At 40.1% G+C, this 21,576-nt stretch overlaps 1 protein-coding gene across 1 annotated transcript in view; it reads left to right on the forward strand.

Moving 5' to 3' along the window:
• myo16 (myosin XVI) overlaps positions 1-19,629 on the forward strand; it is a 351,480-nt gene extending 331,851 nt beyond the window's left edge. Inside the window, exons 30-33 of the mRNA XM_060826459.1 lie at positions 150-430; positions 6,611-7,798; positions 18,422-18,586; positions 19,524-19,629. Coding sequence (XP_060682442.1) covers positions 150-430; positions 6,611-7,798; positions 18,422-18,586; positions 19,524-19,621 — 1,732 coding nt within the window. The 3' untranslated portion in view covers positions 19,622-19,629. The remainder of the gene's footprint in view (positions 1-149; positions 431-6,610; positions 7,799-18,421; positions 18,587-19,523) is intronic.
• Positions 19,630-21,576: the final 1,947 nt, after the last annotated feature.

Raw genomic sequence — 21,576 nt, forward strand, 5'->3', positions numbered from 1 at the left:
TGTTTCCACCCTCACTTCACAGTGGGGGTGTTGGATGCTGGCTTGTGTGAAAAGCTGGCGTTACGTTTGCATGAACAAGTTCATTGTTCTAAATCAGCATCTGGACATCATTTTAATTTCAGATCTGGCAACTGGAGTGGAAAGGTCAGCGAAGATAGTCTTTCGGGCTGTCGAACAGCGAGGCATTTTCTCTCGAGCTCGGTGCCGGCACCTACCTTTGTCGATGGGTTGGCACATTCTGTGATTGGATCATCCATCAGATCACCCTCCCTTCACTCAGTATTCAGTATGGATGATAGTAACGGCCTGCAGTCACCACGGAAACAACCTCCTCCAAAGCCAAAGCGGGACCCCAATACGCGACTGAGTGCTTCATATGAGGCTGTGACTGCATGTATGTCGGCGGCTTCAAAAGAAGCAGCTAACGAAGGTTTGAAGAATGATTGTTCACATTGAAAATAGTGTAAAATTAGACTAAAATGGACAAATCTGCCTCATGATTAATCTGTCCATTTATGTGACATTTAGTAGTGTCATGGGTGATTTAACTGCCAGTCTGTGATATATGTATCTTCTCAGGATATTGCCTTTTTGTCCTGTAACTAAGACTCGTATGATATTTCCTGAAAGCAGTGAATCCTAATCAGCAGCTGAGAAATTAAAGTGATAATGGTACCATGGTGATGTCACAAAACATAAATAGCATTTTAGGAACATTGTGAATATTGTACCCAGTCTGCCATCACCACCCGGAAATCGACTTAAATGTCTCCAGCACAAACATATATGCATGTCATCGAAACTAGCAGCACAAGAGAAGGCGCCTGTTGTGCCTATACCAACCTTTGAGATCCATCCATTAGTCCCAATCCCCCACTGTTTGCCTCAACCCAGCAATTTTCTTTTCTTTTCAAATGTATCTGAAATTGGTACTGAATTGGCTCCACTTCATTTTAGGCAGTGCATTCCAGTGAATCTTGAAACCATCATAATTCTTCGGGACAAACAGGATGGGCGAGAGGCTGTTTCACTTGCTGTCAATTTTCATACATCCATGTGTATGCAGACACCAAAGAAGGAAATGCTATAATTTAGACATGGACAATGGAACATATTTCTACATCACCAGATTTTTTTTAACTGTCTTTGACATTAGCAGAACCTTAGCACTAGACAACCACCTTGTAATCTTACTCCCATGTATGCATATTAATCTCATAAAGGTATTTGCTAATTGCATTGCTGCAGAAAGGAGCCACACACAAAGGGACCATTACTCAGAAGGAGACTGCTATTGTGCTGTAGCAGTGTCTCCTATCTGAGTTTCATTTATGTGCAGTTTCTCACTTCGGGCATACATTTGGCTAATAAAACTTCTTTAATCCAATGACAACACAATTCACTCAATGGATATTATAATGTCCACTGTGATGTACTCCAGCTAAATTCAAATACTTTACATAATACACACATTCTAATTGACCTTAACTGTACTTAAGAACAATTTTAGTAATTTAATACCAAATGTTTTACAAAGAATTTCATTTAATTTATTCTTAAATACAAAACAAATGAAGTGTTTTTGAGACCTAAGAATAGTTCAACACAGTAAGTTATCAAACAAGAGTATGTGTTCCTGTCCTCAGCAGCATTAACATTACATATATATATATATATAAAAAGAATTAAATAACACCTCTCCTGACCTCAGGATGTTCTGTACAGCCAAGGAAGAACTTCTGAAGAGTTGTCACCAATTTAATGCATTCAATTTACATTTAAGAAGGGCCAGCATCATCCTTAGCTACTCTTTGAATTCCCACTTTTATATCAGTCTCTCTCTCTTTCCCTTTCTCTTAAATTCTCGTACTTCCAGGTTCAACTGCTCTGCTGAAGGAATACACAAACTTTTGTTTTCTCTGGCATCCTTGATATTTGTCAACAGTACTTTGAATTTGAGCACAATTATGTTAAATATTCTTTCCTGCTTCCTACATTACACCGATCTTGCATTGACTATTAAGAACTCTGGATATCCAGGGGTCATGAAGAGATTATATGTAAATGCATGGTTTTCTTTGACTTGATTAATTCCTTTTGCTGTCTCTTCCTTAAAATTTTGCATTTCAATGGAGCATCAACATATTAATCAATGAAGTGAAAGTTATTGAATTTTAACTTTTGACATGCTGAAATCACTAATCTCAGTCACCTCATACATTACAACAGTTGAAAAAGATTGAAATCAGTATTCCTCTTTTGAGTATGTGAAGACTGCATAGAGACAGATTCGTTGTGGAAAATCATATGATTAAATCAGATTCTGATACATTTTCCTAAATCTGGTCACACAATAGAAGATGTTATTCAAAGCCCTAAAGGAGAAAATTTCAACTGCATGTTTTTGTGCTTCTGACGTAATGACATATAAAGGTAAACATTAAATTTTGAGTTTGACAGTGAACAAGTTTGCAGTCTAGGATTTCCAATCAAGAATTCAAACTCATCCCTTTCATTAAACAGGGAATATCACAGAGTTTTTGACCTGGGCTCCTTGTTGTCACCAGTAGTATTAAAAAATAATGTTACAAGAGAAAACATGGCACAGTGGTTAGCACTGCTGCCTCACAGTGCCAGAGACCTGGGTTCATTTCCCGACTCAGGTGACTGTCTGTGTGGAGTTTGCATATTCTCCCCGTGTCTGCGTGGGTTTCCTCCGGTTGCTCCAGTTTCCTCCCACAGCCCAAAGATGTGCGGGTCAGATGAATTGGCCATGCTAAATTGCCCGTAGTGTTAGGTAAAGGGGTAAATGTACGGGAATGGGTGGGTAGCGCTTCGGCGGGTCGGTGTGGACTTGTTGGGCCGAAGGGCCTGTTTCCACACTGTAAGTAATCTAATCTAATCTAATCTTAAAAAAAATCCCCACATAACCCTTATTCTCTCACACTGATAGTGAAAGACAATAGACAAATCATTATCCAATCCATCATTGAATGTCTTCAAAATTCACACAAAATTTCCTTCTCCAAAGTTTCTGTCACAGTTATTGTGAGATATCCTTATAAACCTCTGGAAATTCTTCCAGCGAAACTTCCAGGATTATTTTCTCACCTATATTCGTCTCGCTCATTCTGTTTATCTCATCACCTCTGGAATTTGTTGCCCACTTCCCTTATCCATGAGGAAATTAATTTGGAAGTCTTTCCATTATTCTGTGGAAGTGGTATTTGAGTGGTGTTCTTATTTTCTGAATCAATTATTTAAATGAACACACAAGGGTTTTAAATTAACTGTGCTTTTTAATGAAAATTCAAGTGCATTCAATTAAATAAAATGAGGTGTGGAGGTCAAAAAGTAATGAATTAATTGAGCAGTTAGACTTCAGGATTTAGAAGTTACTTGCAAAGAATGAGATGGAAGTGTAAAAATTTTAATTAAGTAAATGCAACAAAAAATGAGCAGGTAGAACAGTTTCACACTGAATGAAGAATGGAATGAATCTTTTCAACAAAACAGGACACACTTAGCAATTAGTAAATTCATTAAATAAAGATCAATTTCAGAGAAAAGAATTCAATGCAGGTAGAGGGATTAAAGTTGCTCCACTGAGACTTCTTAGGAAGTCCACCAAATAAATTAATTGAAGTCAGAAACAGCATTTCAATAGTCTATGTTGGGGAGGGGGGAAGCTTGTCAAAATTAATTTAATAAGTAAGTGAACTTGAAGAATTCAAAATAGCCTTAGGCATCTGCGGAATGAAGTGAAAACATTGGGGTCAATGAATTGCGAGTAGCCTTGTAGATTGTCAAAATTAATTAAAGTTGTAGGCTTTATCCGACAAAATTAATTAAATAATAAAGTAGTCTGTAAGAATTCCTAATAGTTTTAGACATCACTAAAATTAATTAAGAGATTACTCTTAAGAATACAAAATGACCTTTCACAATATTGGCTAAATAGCAAATGTATTATCTTATCATTTTTATTAAATTGATCCATAAATGTGACAATTTAAATCAAATGTATTTCAAACAGGCCTTAGAATATTTGGATTTATATTATCTGATAACATGGATTTGCTGACTTTAATCGATTTAGTCCTACAAACTATAAGCAGATTGCAATGGATGATTGTAATAAAGGACTATTATCATTCTGTAAATACTTTCTTGCAGGCCACCTTAAATGGTTTACTGAAAAGGAACTGTGTAATCAGATAACTGAGATTATGCTTCAATGATCGTATCCCAATAGCTTATGGTCTGTTGAGCCCCTTTTGTTCCTGTTGTGAGTGTATGAATTGGATCTGACCCTCACATGACTGTCAGGCAACATAAGTGAATGAGATGGTTTGGATCTTTCTTGTCTTTAAGTGCAGATCAAAAATCTGTTGAGCCAAATGGGAAACTGATCTGTGACATTCCATTCTATGACCTGGTGGTATCCAACCTAAGGTTCACCATGTTAGAAGAGGTAGTTATGGTAAATTTGAGCAGTGAATGAAGGTATAAATGGATTTTGTGTCGGCTGAAGGTCATGGGTAAAGATACAAGGTGTGTTCTTCCCCAATGCACATACATTATAGTAGTATTATACAGATTAGAAAGAGACCATTGAGCAAGTAGTCTCCTTTTGAAATATTTCCATTTCCTTGCTATTTTCCTATCGTCTTACATTTATTTTTCCTTTCCAAGTTTACATCCAATTTCCTTGGGAAATTTAGCACTAAAGCTGCTTCCACCATTTTTCAACCAGTGCATTCCAAATCATAATTTTTGTACTAAAACAAATTTATTCATTTTTTTTGCCAATTATCATTAATCTGTATTCTCTGGTTGCTAATCCTTCTGCCAGTAGAAACCATTTTTTCCCTATTTATCCTATTAAAAGCCTTTGTTAACTTTGCTTTCTGTTCCTTTCAATTACTCGACACCATATGCATTTCACCACTTTTGATAATCTTTTCAAGGGGTGTGGATCTCACTGGCAAATACAGCATTTGTTGCTCAATCATAATTGTCCTTGAGGAGTTGGTCTTTTTGAATCACTATACTCTGTATAGTGTACATACTTCCACAATATGGGGAACAGAGATCAGGATTTTGACCCAATGACAGTGAACTAATAGTTATATCGTGGGGTGGCATGGTGGCTCAATAGTTAGCACTGCTGCCTCACAGCACCAGCGTCCCAGGTTCGATTCCAGCCCCGGGCAACTTTCTGTGTGGAATTTGCACGTTTTCCCTGTGTCTGTGTAGGTTTCCTCTGGGTACTCCGGTTTCCTCCCAAAGCTGTGCAGGTCAGGTGAATTGGCCATGCTGAAATTGCCCATAGTGTTAGGTCATTATGTGAACTTTTATCCTATGTGAGGACCACATTGAATCTTGCAATATTGCCTCAGCCACTATTTTTAAATGGATATAGACTCCACGAAAACCCATCCCTGTATCTACACACTAATGTAGACATCAATCCCAGCACAAGCAACAGGTTCAATTTATAGTGTCAATGGCCATTCTGGACCCATAGCCAGGATGAGGCTTTTGTTGCTTTATTTTGAAATCTGCCTTTAAACATCTCTTCACCTTAACATTTTCTGCCATTATTTTTACTCTTTTACAAAACACCTGCATCTGACAGGATGAAGTTCTGTCTTTTACCAAATGTTTTGATCAAAAGTCTTGATCTTGACTTCCCTCCATATGCTTTTGCTGTATCGTGTCAATCACTCAAAATATCCTGCTCTTAATCTAACACAATGCCTTCAAACAAGACCTTCAACCTTTGAAATGCACCAACTTGTCTCTTTGCTAGTAGTGCTTGTAATAAAAGAGATTACGCTGTAATTTTTGGTGACTCCAGTTCACAAGAAATTTGATGACCGTAGCCAGGGCAAAGAAAAATCAGCCAGCAATTCTACGTCTTATATATAGCATGGCTTTTAAACTTTGACGTAATTAGGAAAAGACCACTTCACTACACCCATCTCATTCCCTAAGCCCCTGCCCAACCACCTGCTGTCCTGATGTTGAATGTGAAGGTTACTACCTAATACTCATTTCAAAATAATGGTGAGAAGGTGCAGTATTGATGATGGACTAGTCCCTGAAATCCTGTACTTCAACAGGGAGTTGAGCAATGGCACGGTAGTTCAGTAGTTAGCATTGCTGCCTCACAGCACCAGGGGCCCGTGTTCGATTCCAGCTTCAGTGACTGTCTGTGTGGAGTTTGCACATTCTACCTGTGTCTGCGTGGGTTTCCTCCGGGTGCTCCGGTTTCCTTCCACAATTCAGAAGGTGTGCACCTTGGGTGAATTGGCCGTGCTAAATTGCCCATGATGTAAGTTATTATTCAGGGGTAAATGTCTGGGTGGGTTACTCTTTGGAGGGTCGGTGTGGACATGTTGGGCCAAAGGGCCTGTTTCCACATTGTAGGGATTCTAATTCAATTCTAAGAAAAAGAGGCTGAATGGAGGAGTGCATATCCAATCATCACAAAAAAATTCCAGAAACATCAAACTTATTTGTGGACATTCAAGTCAATCAGGAGCATAGGAAGTTAAATAATTGATTTTTCCTCAGACCTAAACTTCTTTTCTTTTATCCACAGTTTTGACTAAACCAAGACCTCACAGTGATGATTACAGCACAATGAAAAAGATTCCCCCACCAAAGCCCAAAAGAAGTCCCAACACCAGACTGACAGGTTCATATGAAGAGATCTACATAAGAAAACCATCTGTATCAAAATTCACAAGCACAATGACTAAAGGAGCACACAGCACGGGGACTATTCAACGCGCTGCATCTGTTGATGGGCCCCACTATAGCACTTTGACTCTCCACTTGTCCCAAGATGAGGATGTGGAGCCTGTTTATATAGAAATGGGAGGGACCGGTGGAACAAGTGGAAACTCTCTGGCAGAGGTGGAGAGTCCTGATCAAGGAGAATCTGTTTACGAAGAGATGAAATATTGTTTGCTTGACAGCAACCCTGGCACTTCCTTCTTTCAAAAGCAGGCCGCTTGTCCTCCCCTTCGCACAGAAATGCAAACCCCGGTGTTGCCTGAGGATTTCAGAACCAGTACCCCTCCCATGACGAGCTGTCAGGAATTAGTATGTGACATTCCGCCACCATTTCCAAACCTTCTCCCCCATCGGCCCCCTCTGCTTGTATTTCCTCCAACACCAGTGCAATGTTCGCCTGCTTCTGATGAGTCACCACTTACACCCCTTGAGGTGAAGAGGCTGCCAGTTCTGGAAACTAATTTGAATTACCCTGTGCAATCAGATGGCATATCACCCGCCTCTCAACCATACGCAAGCCATCAAAAAGGAGAAAGTGATACACCACCATCTCCGGGACTGGGTGTGTTCAGTATATCAGGAAAGATAACTCCACCCTCGGCATCACCTCCTCTTCCTTCAATTCCTACACCTCCCTACAGGCAAAGTTCGCATTTTATTTTCCCACCAGACACTTCCTCCTCTTGTTTTGCCAACGCAGGAAAACTAGTTATGAGCACAGATGCTCCCAAAGTACCTCAGAAACCTGCTCCCCTACAAGGAGGGACCTCTACTATCTCTGCAAGATTGCCTTGCTCACCGGTAAAAAGTTGCAGGACAGAACCTGGAAAGAGCCAACCCTCCTCAGCAGGGGGTGCGTCACTACTTCCATACTCTTCCGCTATTAATAGGCCAATTACCAGCCCACTTGATGAGCTGAACAGTCTTTTCAGCTCAGGTCGAAGTCTTCTTCGAAAATCAGCAGTAGGGATGAAGATACGGGAGCAAGCAAGTGAGTACTTTGACATCTGTATGATCATTCCGAGATTTTACACTGTGTTATCTGTGAAATGGTGTTTTCATGGTACAATACCCAAGCTAGAAATGTCAGATGAAAATCTTTCAAGTGGATGCAAAAATTCCCAAAGCATTATTCAACAAAAAAAAAGCAGGGATGTTCTCCCTGTTAGCCTCACCAATATTGATCCCTCAAAGAACATTTGTAAAACAGATTTTTTTGTTCATTTATCTCATTGCTGATTTATGGGACCACATTGTGAGAGAATGACCGGACAAATTTTCCAAGAGTACAGTTGTGACCGTAAACCACTTTGCGATATCCCCAGATTATGAATGGAACATTTCTTTCTTTAATGGACTCATGTATTCATTGGTCAGCATGAAAAAGCCAATGATTACAGCATTTGAGGAAGGGTCACACGATCTGAAATATTAACTCTGATTTCTCTCCACAGATGCTGCCATACCTGCTGAGCTTTTCCAGTAATTTCTGTTTTTGGTTCTGATTTATAGCATCCACAGTTCTTTTGATTTTTATTTGTTTATTGCATCCGTTTGGTTATTAAACATTTAGGGGAGCTGGAAGTTATTTTTTCCATTTTGCACATAAAGCATATGTAAATGTATAAATTAATGAATAATTGAATAAATAACCAGTTGGAGTGAGAAGTTGCATTTATAAAACAGTTTATCCCACCTTTAAGACTTTTCAAAATTGTCTTCTCTGATTGATTACACCAATCTACACAGAGTTAGACCCCACAAAAATAATTGATGAAAGAGAGTGTCTATTGTGTGTTGCTGGTTCCTTAAGTATGGTCAAGTCACTTCCCTTTTTCTCTCCTTAACGGGGAATGAGATTCCAATCCAATTTTGGAAATCATCCATTCATCACCGATCCCTCTCTCCTTTCAGAGTGTGTCTGTAGGTGACTGCTACAGACTGATATGGCTATCACAGGCCTGTTACACTTGAGGCTGCTGGTGGTGATGGGAACAGCTGGATGGGGTTTTGTGTGGCATCACGCTCCTTTCCCTGTTTTCGCTTGGTTTCTACATTTTCCTGACGGCAGGTCTCAAGGTGCTCGACACCTTCCTGGATACTCCTCCACTTGGGCCAGTGATTCCCAGGTGTCTGTGGGAAGGCTGCACTTCACCTTTGAGGCCTTGAGGGGGTCCCTGAAGCACTTCCTCGGTCTACCTGGGGCTCACCTGCTATTTTGGAGTTAAGAGTAGTACATCTGCTCAGGGAGTCTCATGTTGGTCGTGGGGACGATGTGTCCAGCCCAGGGGTCAGTGCCTCGATGCTGGGGATGTTGGGTCTAGTCGGGGGCTCCGGTGTTGGTGTGTCTGCCTTCCCAGAGGATAAGCAGGTTCTTGCGAGGGCAGTGTTGGTGGTGTGCTCAAGTGTCTTGCGGTGACTGCTGTGGATTTACAGGAGGTTACAGTTGGAATAATAAATGAATTTTAAAAGACGAGATAAGCAAAATGAAGAGGAAAAAGCTCAACATTTGCTGGGAGAAATGCAACTGGGAGAAGTACTGTTAGCTTCCCTTGATGTTTATAAGCCATACAGAAGCTTACCACATTGTTCCTTACTTCACACTCAAGCTACAAGTCCCATTGCTATCAGTGCACATAGAAGAGATGGTAAGAACAAATATCCCATTCTTAAATTAACTGGAAATTTCCTTGGGGCCACTTTCACTCCATTACAGTTACTTTGTTGGAAACTCTATGCATGTAAACAGAATTCTTGCCACAACAGCTTACATTGGGAGCAGCTCAATAGAAAATGGCACCCATTGATTTAGAAGGTCTGGTGTCAAATGCAGTGTATTAACTCTAAAAGCCATGATCACTCCCCAAAATCATTTTTTTCCACTTGGATCAAGTATAAAAGGAGGGAAGTGTTGCATTTGTGAGCCTGCTTCTGCAATATTACATACAATTTTGAGGAGGGAAGGAGTTGTATTGGAGGCAATTCAGCAGAAGCTTACTAGATTGATTCCAGAGATGAGGGATTTGTCTTATGAAAGGAGATTGAGCGGTTTAGTGCTATACTCTCCAGAGTATAGAAAAACGAGAGGAGATCTAATCGAGGGATATAAGATGCCAAAGAGGATTTGACAAAAGAGACTTTCAAAAGCATGTTTCCTCATGTGGGCCATCTAGACTGAGATGTCATAGTTTGAGGATAAGAAGTGACAAACTTAAAATAGAGATCAGGAGACCTTACTTCTCTCAAAGTGTCATTAATTTTATGGAATAAACAACCCCAGAATGCTGGGACATGGAGGAGATAAAGAGATTTTAATTAGTGAGGTGTTGAAGGGTTATAGGGACTGGGCAGAAAAGTGGAGTTGAGATCAGTCATGATCATATCAAATTATGGAGCAGCCTCTGAAGCTGAATTGTGTCCTCCTTGTCTAGTTCTTATGTTCTCATGGTAGCATAGTGGAAAAATGAGCAACCAGTCAGAATATTTCAATTCAACCTATAGCATGACTAGATGATAATTTTGTGGTAATGACATTGGGTTAATAATCCAGAAAAGCAGGCAATCACTGGTGAAATTTCATTTCAATTCATATACAGTCAATGGCAGAATCCTTAGTAGCTAATGATGGCACCTCAAGAACTATTTCAATTGCACAGTAACTATTTTTTTAATGGGACACTCAATGCTAATGTTGGAACTGCACAGTTAGATACCAATGCTAGTGAATTCTTCTCTGTGTCTACAGTATGATGTTTCAGGTTGTGAGGATTATAATAGAAAGTTTAAAAGTATAAACCAAAAGAATTGCAGATGCTGAAATCAGAAATAAAACCAGAAATTGCTGGAAAAACTCTGCAAGTCTGGCATCATCTGTGGGGAGAAATCAAAGTTTCAGGTTGACTGACCCTTCGTCAGAACTCAAAATAGAAATAAAAGTTTGTTCCACATGTTTTGCTTCTGCTTCATGGAATAATTTGAGAAAAATATTGATTTGTTTCAGAAATTAACCTTAATTAATCAGCATGCATTCAAATTTTTAGCTTGGTTTAAGAGTAAGCAAAAAGAGCTAAGTTGCACTCAATAATTAGTTAATATATTCCCATTTATCAGGGGGACCTATGTTTTTTTTGTAAATATATTTATTAGCAACATTTATTTTAACTTTGTAAACATATAAAATTATTGAAAAGTACAATCAATAGCAAATATCAGTATAATAAGAGAGACCTATGTTTAAATATATCTTATTATAAGAGGATGGACATCTTTTCATCAACAAAGTGCAGACTTTAATCCTAAATGATGTTTTGTTTGATACAAATTTGACATCTCTCTCAGATTGGCCAAATACATGATTTTAGTGAGAAATAGAAACATCCCAAACCAGACTTGTTACTGAAATGATGCTTTATATTTGGCATCTAATGTTGGGAATCAAGAAAGGCATAGCATTCTCCATTAACAGTATTGATAAAGGATACATTCCATTACGACAGACAATTTCCAACTTTCAGCAGTTTCAGTTCTTGACTTGCACAGACTTCACGATTTGGAGATGCCAGTGTTGGACTGGAGTGCACAAAGTTAAAAATCACTCAACACCAGGTTATAGTCCAACAGGTTTAATTGGAAGCACACTAGCTTTCGGAGCATCGCTCCTTCATCAGGTGGACTTCACGAGACTTTGTTTTCCAGAGAGAGGTGGTTAACACAAACAGACAGCAATTACCTTGAAATACTTTGTCTCTGTTGCATTAGGCTGTTTTATTTGAAAGGGGCTGGAAGTTATAACTAAACTTTGAAAAACGCAGATGATACTAACTGGAAGCTAAATTTATTGCCCAGAAAGTGACGTCTCAGCAGCCCCAGTACAAACCATAGGTGCAATGTTGGCTCAAAGGTGATAACATTTTTATCTCTGAATTAAGAGATTGTAGATTTAAGTGCCAATTAAGAGATTTTTAAAAGCATGATCTAGGTTAACACTACAGTGCTGAGGGAGTGCTGCACATCTAGTTGTGCGATCTTTTTTTTATAAAATGGATATCTGAATCCATGGATGGATGTAAAAGTTGCCAGGAACTATTCTGTTGATGAGTAGTTGAGTTTTTCAGGATGTTCTAGGCAATATTTGTCTTTTTGCTAGCAACAAATTCAGATGATCACGTCAATAATTCATCATTTTCTTGTGGGACCTTGTTATGCCTGTACAGGCTGCCATGTTCGTATGATGTGGAGATGCCGGTGTTGGACTGGGGTGGACAAAGTTAAAAATCACACAACACCAGGTTATAGTCCAACAGGTTTTTTTGGAAGCAGGTAGCTACCTGACGAAGGAGCTCCGATAGCTTGTGCTTCCAAATAAACCAGTTGGATATAACCTGGTGTTGTCTGATTTTTAAGTATGTTTTATAAAACAGGGAAGGTTTCCAAGAAAGATCTTGAGGGTGAAAGGATTGTCAAAAGAGGAGCTGTTGAGGACTCTGGATCTGTACTCAGTGGAGTTTGAGAGCATGAGGGGAGGATCTGATTGAAACTTACAGAATACTGAGAGGCCTGGTTAGAATGGATGTGGAGAAGATGTTTCCACAAATGGGGGAGACTAGGACCCCAGGGCACAGCCTCAGAGTGAAGTGACAATCCTTTAGAACTGAGATGAGGAGGAATTTCTTCAGCCAGAGGGTGGTTAATCTGTGGAACGTATTGCTGCAGAGGGCTGTGGAGGCTACTTCACTGAGTGTATCCACGACATAGATAGGTAAAGGGATCCAGGAAGAAGGCAGGAGAATGTGGTAAAAAGAACATATCAGCCATGGTCAGGGTAGACAAGCAGGAGGCTGGAAGAACACAGCAAGCCAGGCAGCATCAGGAGGTGAAGAAGTCAATGTTTTGGATTTACAAAGTTAAAAATCACACAACACCAGGTTATAGTCCAACAGGTTTAATTGGAAGCACATTAACTTTCGGAGCGACGTTCCTTCATCAGGTGATATCGCCTGATGAAGGAGCATCGCTCCAAAAGCTAGAGTGCTTCCAATTAAACCCGTTGGACTATAACCTGGTGTTGTGTGATTATTAACTTTGTACACCCCAGTCCAACACCGACATCTCCAATCAATGTTTTGTATGTAATCCTTCTTCAGCACTGGAGATGGAGCACAGGTGAGTTTAAGTGAACACAGGTAGGTCACCATTGGTTGGTCAGTGGGAGGAATTAATCCGGTGGGTGGCTAGGAGAAAAGGTCATCATGATCAAATGGTAGAGTAGTGTCAATGGGCTGAATGGTCTAATTCTATTTCTTATGGTTTTATGGTCTAACAGAGACTACGTTTTATTGGTTTTAAAGTATTTTAAACTGACCTGGGGTTATGAAAGGCACAGTAATGAAGGACAATTCACTCTATAAAGGGCAATTGTATTCGTATCTCCTTCTGCAGCTGCTTACAAACTGCCAACAAGTTATGAAACAAGCACATCACTGTCTGAGGAGGTGCTAGTGATTGACTACACATATGCTTCCTTAACAAAGGAATAAAGACATCATATCACAGCATTGACAAAATTAGCAATAAAGGACAACTCTCATATTATTCAAAAAGACATCTGGTGCAATTCTTGACCTTTGAGTCAAACTATCAAGTTAGACTAACTGGTCCGAACATCTGAGTCTCACTCTTGTAGAAAATGGATTAAGATTAGGATTGATAGTCCTAATCTTGCCAATCTCCTTTGGTAACAGATTCATTGAACAGGAATTGTTTGCCTTTTCAATGTCTGATATGTGCATCAAAACTTTTCAGTGCCTTTTAAAAGCTGCCAATAATTTTAATCCCTATTCACAATCTCTTATCAGCAAGTGACTAACATCTATAATTCCTACCGAAGGTGATATCAGTGTTCTGTTGACCTTGTGATCAATGTCCTATTCTGAACATAACAGGTAAGGAATGGTGACAGCAGAATGAGCCAGTGTGTACATCACGATAACATTCAAAGGGCTGCAATGTCATTGGTGCCAGCATCACACTTACAGGATATAAAAACATGAAGCTGATTAAATGTATAGCATGGCTACATCAGGCTCATTGATCCTGCATGTACAAGTCTCCAAGTAAAAAGTGAGGTCTGCAGATGCTGGAGATCAGAGCTGAAAATGTGTTGCTGTTTAAAGCACAGCAGGTCAGGCAGCATCCAAGGAACAGGAAATTCGATGTTTCCTGTGAAGGGCTTGTGCCCGAAACGTCGAATTTCCTGTTCCTTGGATGCTGCCTGACCTGCTGTGCTTTAACCAGCAACACATTTTCAGCTCTGATCTCCAGCATCTGCAGACCTCACTTTTTACTCGAAGATTTTAACTTACTGCGAATCCTCTTGCAAGGATGCCTTCCTTGAGGAAGCTCTCTTCCTCCCTCTACAAGGATTTTCCTGATGAAGGGCTTGTGCCCGAAACGTCGAATTTCCTGTTCCTTGGATGCTGCAAGACCTGCTGCGCTTTAACCAGCAACATATTTTCAGCTCTGTACAAGTCTCCAGTCAAATTTAAGAACCAAGAGTGCGGTGCTAGAAAAGCACAGCAGGTCAAGCAGCATCCGAGGAGCAGGACAATTGATGTTTCAGGCAAAAGCCCTCCATCAGAAAAGCCCTTCCACTCTGTTCTATTTGTATGGTATGATCTTCCTGATGAAGGGCTTTTCCGGTAATGTCGATTTTCCTGCTGCTTGGATCCTGCCTGACCAACACCCCAGTCTTGGCTCTAATTTCCAGCATCTGCAATACTTACTTTTGCCTAGTCAAACTTAAGATGCTGGATGATAAAGCTGGAAAGCCTGTAAAGTGTTGCTGTCACTAATAGCATTACAGGCAGGTGCTCGAAGGCAATATTGCTAAAATAAATGGTTTATTCTCCCCAGCAGCCCAATCACGAGTAGCACACACTTCCACTTCATTTAACATTCCCACCCTTTCTGTCAGGTAGAAGATGTAAAAGTTTGCATACACATACAAATAGATTCAAGAACAGCTTCTTCCCCACTGTTATTAGACTTCTGAACGGACTTCTCAAATTGTAAATCTAATGTTGACCTTGCTATCTCTGCACTTTCTCTGCAACCCTAACATTGTATTCTTCACTCTGTTCTATTTCTTCAGTGATCTTCATGAGCTGCATGCAGAACAAAACTTTTCACTCTACCTAGGTACATGTAACAATAATAAATCAAATCATACCAAATAATTTGATTACATTTGAGGTTTGCAAAGAATAATACATAAAGGGGCCATTGCTCTTCAAACAAGGTTTGTTGCAGTTTGTTCCTGGCAGTGTGAGTACCAATCCTCATGATCTTCCTGTGTTAAACTTGCCTTGGTGTATCAGTGATGCTAACCTGAGGAGATGCAGGTGCATGCTTCTAAGTTTCGAGACTTGCTTAGCTTTATCTATTTCAGCACCATACAAGGAGTAGCATGTTGCTTATTTTGTTGTACTAAAAGTGCATGACTTTATATTTATTTGCATTGAATTTGAACTTTCAACACTTTGTCCCTTTCTGGTTTGGTATGTTCAAGTCAGAAGCACAAATTGGAGAAAGCATCACAGTGGTGAGCAGTCCTGTTTTAGAGGACAACACTTGTACCAGTTATTTTTCTCCAGTTTGACCATCTCAAGCAAGACTCTGCCCCAGAGCAATTGAACACTTGATTATTACTCAGCTGTTTATTTTAATCTGGCCATCTGGAACCACCAAGTGTCACACAAAAAAACAGGTCACATTTCTTCAATAATTTCTCTTTGATGGTTCAAGCAGTTGGTTATCTGCATTCAGGTCACTATGTGTCAAAAAAGAAAGTGAAATTTCTAACACACACAAAAACAATTACACAGTTTTGACGGAAAAATTGGCAATTCAGCTATAGAATTGCTGAAATGATGTTAGAAATGTTTGGAGTCCATTTTAATGCCTTAGCTTGATGGGCAGAGAAATGAGTCTGCCTGTTCCTCAGACACTGGGAATTGTCAGCTTGCTGTTTGGGGAATGAAGAATCATGTGCCACAGTATTCACTGTTCACCTGCGGAATGACAATTCTCAAAATGCACCATTAACCCACTGCCCAGGTCTACCAGTTGGAGAGTTGTGAGAGAATTTCAGCTGCTCTTTAGGAATTGTGTTACACTGCGCAGGATGGACACGAGATGAGATCAACATGGGGATAGGTAACAGTGAACCTAGTCCAGGTGTGCTCTCCAGACAAGCAGACAGGGTGCTGCCAGGAGGTACCATGCCAGAGGAGGAAGAAAACACATTCCCGTCTAACTGAGAGCTCTCCACGTTCACCCTGCCTCCCATCCCCTGCTCCTTGAAGGATCAAGCCAGGGATGTCTACTCCATCTAGACACTTCGCACCCTGGGATCGCCCTGCCAAATCTCTAGGGCCAACGGGCTCCATATCAGAGCTGGCTCCCTCCACCTCAGCTACATGACCGGGAAGCGCACTGAGACATGGTGAGGCGGAGAGAAAGAAGCAAACATACTGAGCCCACTGACATGGGTGAAGGTGGCTGTTTTGCAACATGGACAGTGTACTTAAATGCTGATGACTTTAACTTTCATGGATCTGCTTTTGAGTCTCTGTGGAGGTGCTCAACACATTTCCACAGCAGCTGACTGCAGTTCTTGGTCACAATGATGGAACCCTACACAGACAGACAACTGAGCCATCGCAAACAGGGGGAGCAAGGCATACAGATGACATTGGGTCATGTTGAGACCTTTGGCCCTCCTCATTAAACATCCCAAACATTTGGCTCCCTGAGTGTAACTGTGAGAGATTTGTCCAGCAGTGGCTGTATCAAAGAAATGCCCCTTGCAGACAGACAGCGTCAATGCTTTACAATGGCCAAGGGGTGAGCAACCTGCATGCCTTTGTGCTACCTTTCTATGGCCTATGTTGTTCTCTATTAAAAGCCATATTTGGGGTTGTTGATACAATACTCTCTCTCAAAGCTCCAATTGCTTACTCTGCCCACCCGAAATGAGGTAGCAAGCATTTTCTTCTCATTGTGTAGCTTCAGTTCCAGAACAATGGAAGCTGACAGTGAGTGTTCCTCTCCAGCCACATCCTGATCATGTCAGTGAGATTCCATCGATCTGCCTGTTCCTGATTTACAGCAATTACTTGAATATTTTTGTTTCCTTTGCCAAAAACACTGAAGATAAATAAATGTCAGTTTTTCCATGAAAGGTAAAAGTGTTAGATCATGTTGCTCAATTATAAAATCTTTCTTTAAAGAGCATTGTCATTGTATTCTGAGGAAGGGTTACTCGACCCAAAGCATTAACTCTGATTTCACTCCTCAGATGCTGCCAGACCTGGATTAGTGGTGCTGGAAGAGCTTTTGCCCGAAACGTCGATTTCGCTGCACTTTGGATGCTGCCTGAACTGCTGTGCTCTTCCAGCACCACTAATCCAGAATCTGGTTTCCAGCATCTGCAGTCATTGTTTTTATGTTGCTGCCAGACCTGCTGAGCTTTTCCAGCAATTTCTACTTTTGTTTCTAATATACAGAATTTGCAGTTAAGAGTCATAGAGATGTACAGCATGGAAACAGACTCTTTAGTCTAACTCGTCCATGCTGACCAGATATTCTAATCTAGTCCTATTTGCCAGCAATTGGCCCAAATCCCTCTAAACTCTTCCTATTCATTTACTGTATCCATTCAGATGCCTTTTCAATGTTGTAATTGTACCAACCTTCACCACTTCTTCTTGCAGCTCATTCCATGCACGCACCACCCTTTGCATGAAAAACATTGCCCCTTGGGTTCCTTTTAAATCTCTCCCCTCTCACCCTAAACCTATGACCTCTAGATCTGGACTTCCCCCATGACCAGGAAAAGACCTTGCCTATTTACCTATACATGCCCCTCACGATTTTATAAACCTCAATAATGTCACCCCTAAATTCTTTAAGTTTTTAATGTTACCATTATGTTTTGTTTTTGTTTAATAGAGATGATTCATAAATTTACTCCAAGATTAACACCTAAAAATGAGTCACCTATCTTTTTGATTGTCATGTAAATTCTCCACAGCTATTCCTACAACACAATGGCATTACTTTCCACTCAGGAGAAATATAATTGTTCTGCAATTAATGAGCACCACATTACAATTCACCGTACCCATATGAGTTGGCATTTTGTTTTGCATTTTCTGACTTTTCAGAGGCAAAGTACTTGGAAGAAATGATTTTGATTTAAATTTTGTTTTTAATTTTATTGTCACGTGTACTCAGGTACTGGAGTACAGTAAACAAAAAGTGTATAATGTCACCACACAAGGCACCACCTTCATGATCGAGTACCTAGGTACAGAAACATAAGAACAGGGGAGAAGGAAAGAACAAGTTAAACATGCAGTAATTATAGTATAGCATAAAACAAACAAAATAAGGTTAAAAGTTACACATTGCAAACCTTCTTAATTTTAAGTAGGAAGTAAAGAAATAAAGCTGAAAGTTCAATCTTTGCAGTCTTTCTTAAGTGCTTAGCAAATCGAGATTTTTATAACAAATATGTTGTCAGTTGCCTTTCATTTATTTTTGTCTCTAACAGGCACAAATAGTGAAGGAAGTTTGGGTCTGTCTAACAGAGAAGAGAACTGTGAAACAGAAGACGTATCAGAGACACAGGATAGAAACGCTAATAACCCTTTGACCACTTTGCCTCCTGTGGTATCTGCAGTTCCAGCAGTGGAGAATGGAAATCAACTTTTGAATGGTAATTTGTATTTCACTTAACAGTGAGCTTTTACAGCTGTGCATGCAGTGAATATTCACAAGTGAAAACACTGTCCTGAAAAAAATATTCTATCCCTCCTTGAGATCTGATATCTCCACAAGTACTCTTACTATGTAACATCCTAGAGTCTGCAAGCAGCAATACACGTATTATAGACATTCTTGAGTGATGGGAACTCAGGACTCGCATTAATTCCTGGATGTTTGGAATTCCTACAAATGACAAATAGGCAATAGCAAAATGACCAGTACTATGCTGTAAAACTTACTGGCATGTACTGCTTGCTTATTTAAGATGATTAGAAAATCTGATTTTGTTTCAAAGTTTGCAAACTTTCCAGGAATGAAAATCTGAATTACTCAGAATTGGAAAGCTGAAGTCTATTATATTCCCTATATGTGGATCTTTTATTTATTGAATTATAGAACAAAAGACGTGTTTACTGTATAGTGTATTCATGCCAATAGTGAGGAGGATTTGGATTGTAGGCGAAAGTGAGGACTGCAGATGCTGAGGATTAGAGTCAAGAGTGTTGTGCTGGAAAAGCTTTTCCAGGACTTGGATTTTGCCTAGTTGATTCTTATTGATTCACTTATTTCAATTCATTTAAAAGTTTTCTTCAAAAACATTGAATCCTACACTGGGTTTCATATAGGAATTGGCCTGTAATTCCATTGCATACAACTGAAATAGGAGAAGCACAAAAGAAACATGAAAATCAGCTTGTTTAAGCTTCAGTGGGTCAAATAAGTTATGCCACATGTTCAGAAGCTCACAACAATCCCATGTAACAGCAAACTGAGAACATGTAAATTTTGCAAGCTTTGTGACATCGTTTTGGAGGGACAAAAGTAAAAAAAAATTAAGCTTAGCACTTATACAATGAGGTAATAATGTACAATGGCATTTGTCTCAGATCCCTCTCTCCGTGGAGTAAATTTTCAGGAATTACGATTGAATTCCCAGCATGGAGTCTCACTTGACAGCAACATGGACTGGAGAATCGGACACTGAGGCCAGCACTCAGGATTCATGCTGCTCAGTACCTTTGCTGATTTTCTGTGCTCTGATTGAACAAGACCGCGCCGGGAAGTTTTCTGAAAATGGCATCCTCTTTATTAGCAGAGTCGTTAAAGGATTAACTCCTGTGCTTAAATCCCAGACACAGGAACTTCAGAAGGACTTGCTGATTGATCTCATGCTAACGTCACATATTTTGTTTATCTTTCATTTCCATAAAACACCATGTTGTGGAAAACTGTGCCTCCCAAATTATGTCTGACACTGCTGGCCTAAATGAGTCCAAATAAAATTGAATAGTAAAATGGAATGATAGTCATTTTGAAGATTATGCTGAGCCCATTCCATATATAGATATTTTTCTCATTAAGGATCCAGCCTGCTGGAGCATTCTTCACTTTCAGGGCCTGATATTTGACACCTGTGTAAGAGATATAAAGTGAAGACAACAATAACCAATCTAGCAGGACAGAAGCCCATGTTCAATCTACACTAGGACATGGACCACTGCTAAATTGGTTGGGAACATCATCAGCCATCTCTGGATATAGAGTCATTGAGATGTACAGCACGGAAACAGACCCTTAAGTCCAACTCGTTCACACTGACCGAATACCCTAAACTGATCTCGTCCCATTTGCCAGCATTTGGTCCATATCCCTCTGAATCCTTCCTATTCATATATCCACCCAGATACCTTTTAAATGTTGTATCAACCTGCATCACTTCCTCTGGCGAATCATTCCACACACGCACTGCACTCTGCATGAAAAAGTTGCTTCTTAGGTCCCTTTGAAACCTTTCCCCTTTCACCCTAAACCTATGCCCTCTAGTTTTGAATTCCTCTAACCTGGGAAAAAGACTTGTCTATTTATCCCTATCCATGACTCTCATGATTTTGTAAACCTCTATAAGGTCATCTGTTTGAAATGAATGCTGCTCTAAGTTCTACATTGAAATGAGCTCTTGTCCATATTATCAACTGGACTCTGAAATTTGCTTCCTCTGTCTTGTGGCAATTCTGCAGAAGAGTTACATCAGTTACATTTGTGGACGGCACAGTGGTTAGCACTGCTGCCTTACAGTGCCAGAGACCCAGGTTCAATTCCCACCTCAGGCAACTGACTGTGTGGAGTTTGCACATTCTCCCTGTGTCTGTGTGGGTTTCCTCCGGGTGCTCCGGTTTCCTCCCACAGTCCAAAAATGTGCAGGTTAGGTGAAATGGCCATGCTAAATTGCCCGTAGTGTTAGGTTAAGGGGTAAACGTAGGGGAATGGGTCTGGGAGGGTGCGGGTCGGTGTGGACTTGTTGGGCCGAAGGGCCTGTTTCCACGCTGTAAGTAATCTAATCTAATCAGACTCAAAATGTTAATTTTGTTCCTCTCTCCACAGATGCTGTCAGACTTGCTGAATTTCTGCAGCACTTTCTGGTTTTTCAACATCAGTAGTATTTTGCTTTTATTTTCTTCCTCTAGTTGGCCCTTGGTCTCTGAAAACTTTGAATAATAATATTCGTGCCTAACAGCCTATCCAAAAAGCCTAAAAAAAAGAGACCATTAAACGTTCAAAAAAAACTTCGAAACTTTGAAAATGCTCCTGCACGATACAACATCCAGTTTGAATATTAACCTTTGCCCCCTTCAGTTTGTCTTCTTCCAACAGGTGTCAAGGCCAGTCAAAACATGACACGAATATCTGCATCTGTGGATCTTTTCAATTAGGTTCATGAAATTAAGGTGGTTCTTGATCCTATCCAGGCCACTGGAAACCCATTTGGCTTATTGTGCTGACGTCTCTAGTCACTGCCAGTTATTCAATGTAGCCTTGCTATTGTCGAAATCCTGAGCTATGTGCCAAGTGGAGGCGAAAATGCTTTCTTCTAAGATAAAGGAGTATTTTAGTTTTCACTTCACTTGTAAACTGCAGGATCATAAGCAGGATTGGAATCTG

The sequence above is a fragment of the Hemiscyllium ocellatum genome, chromosome 6 (assembly GCF_020745735.1).
Source record: "Hemiscyllium ocellatum isolate sHemOce1 chromosome 6, sHemOce1.pat.X.cur, whole genome shotgun sequence".
NCBI lineage: Eukaryota > Metazoa > Chordata > Chondrichthyes > Orectolobiformes > Hemiscylliidae > Hemiscyllium > Hemiscyllium ocellatum.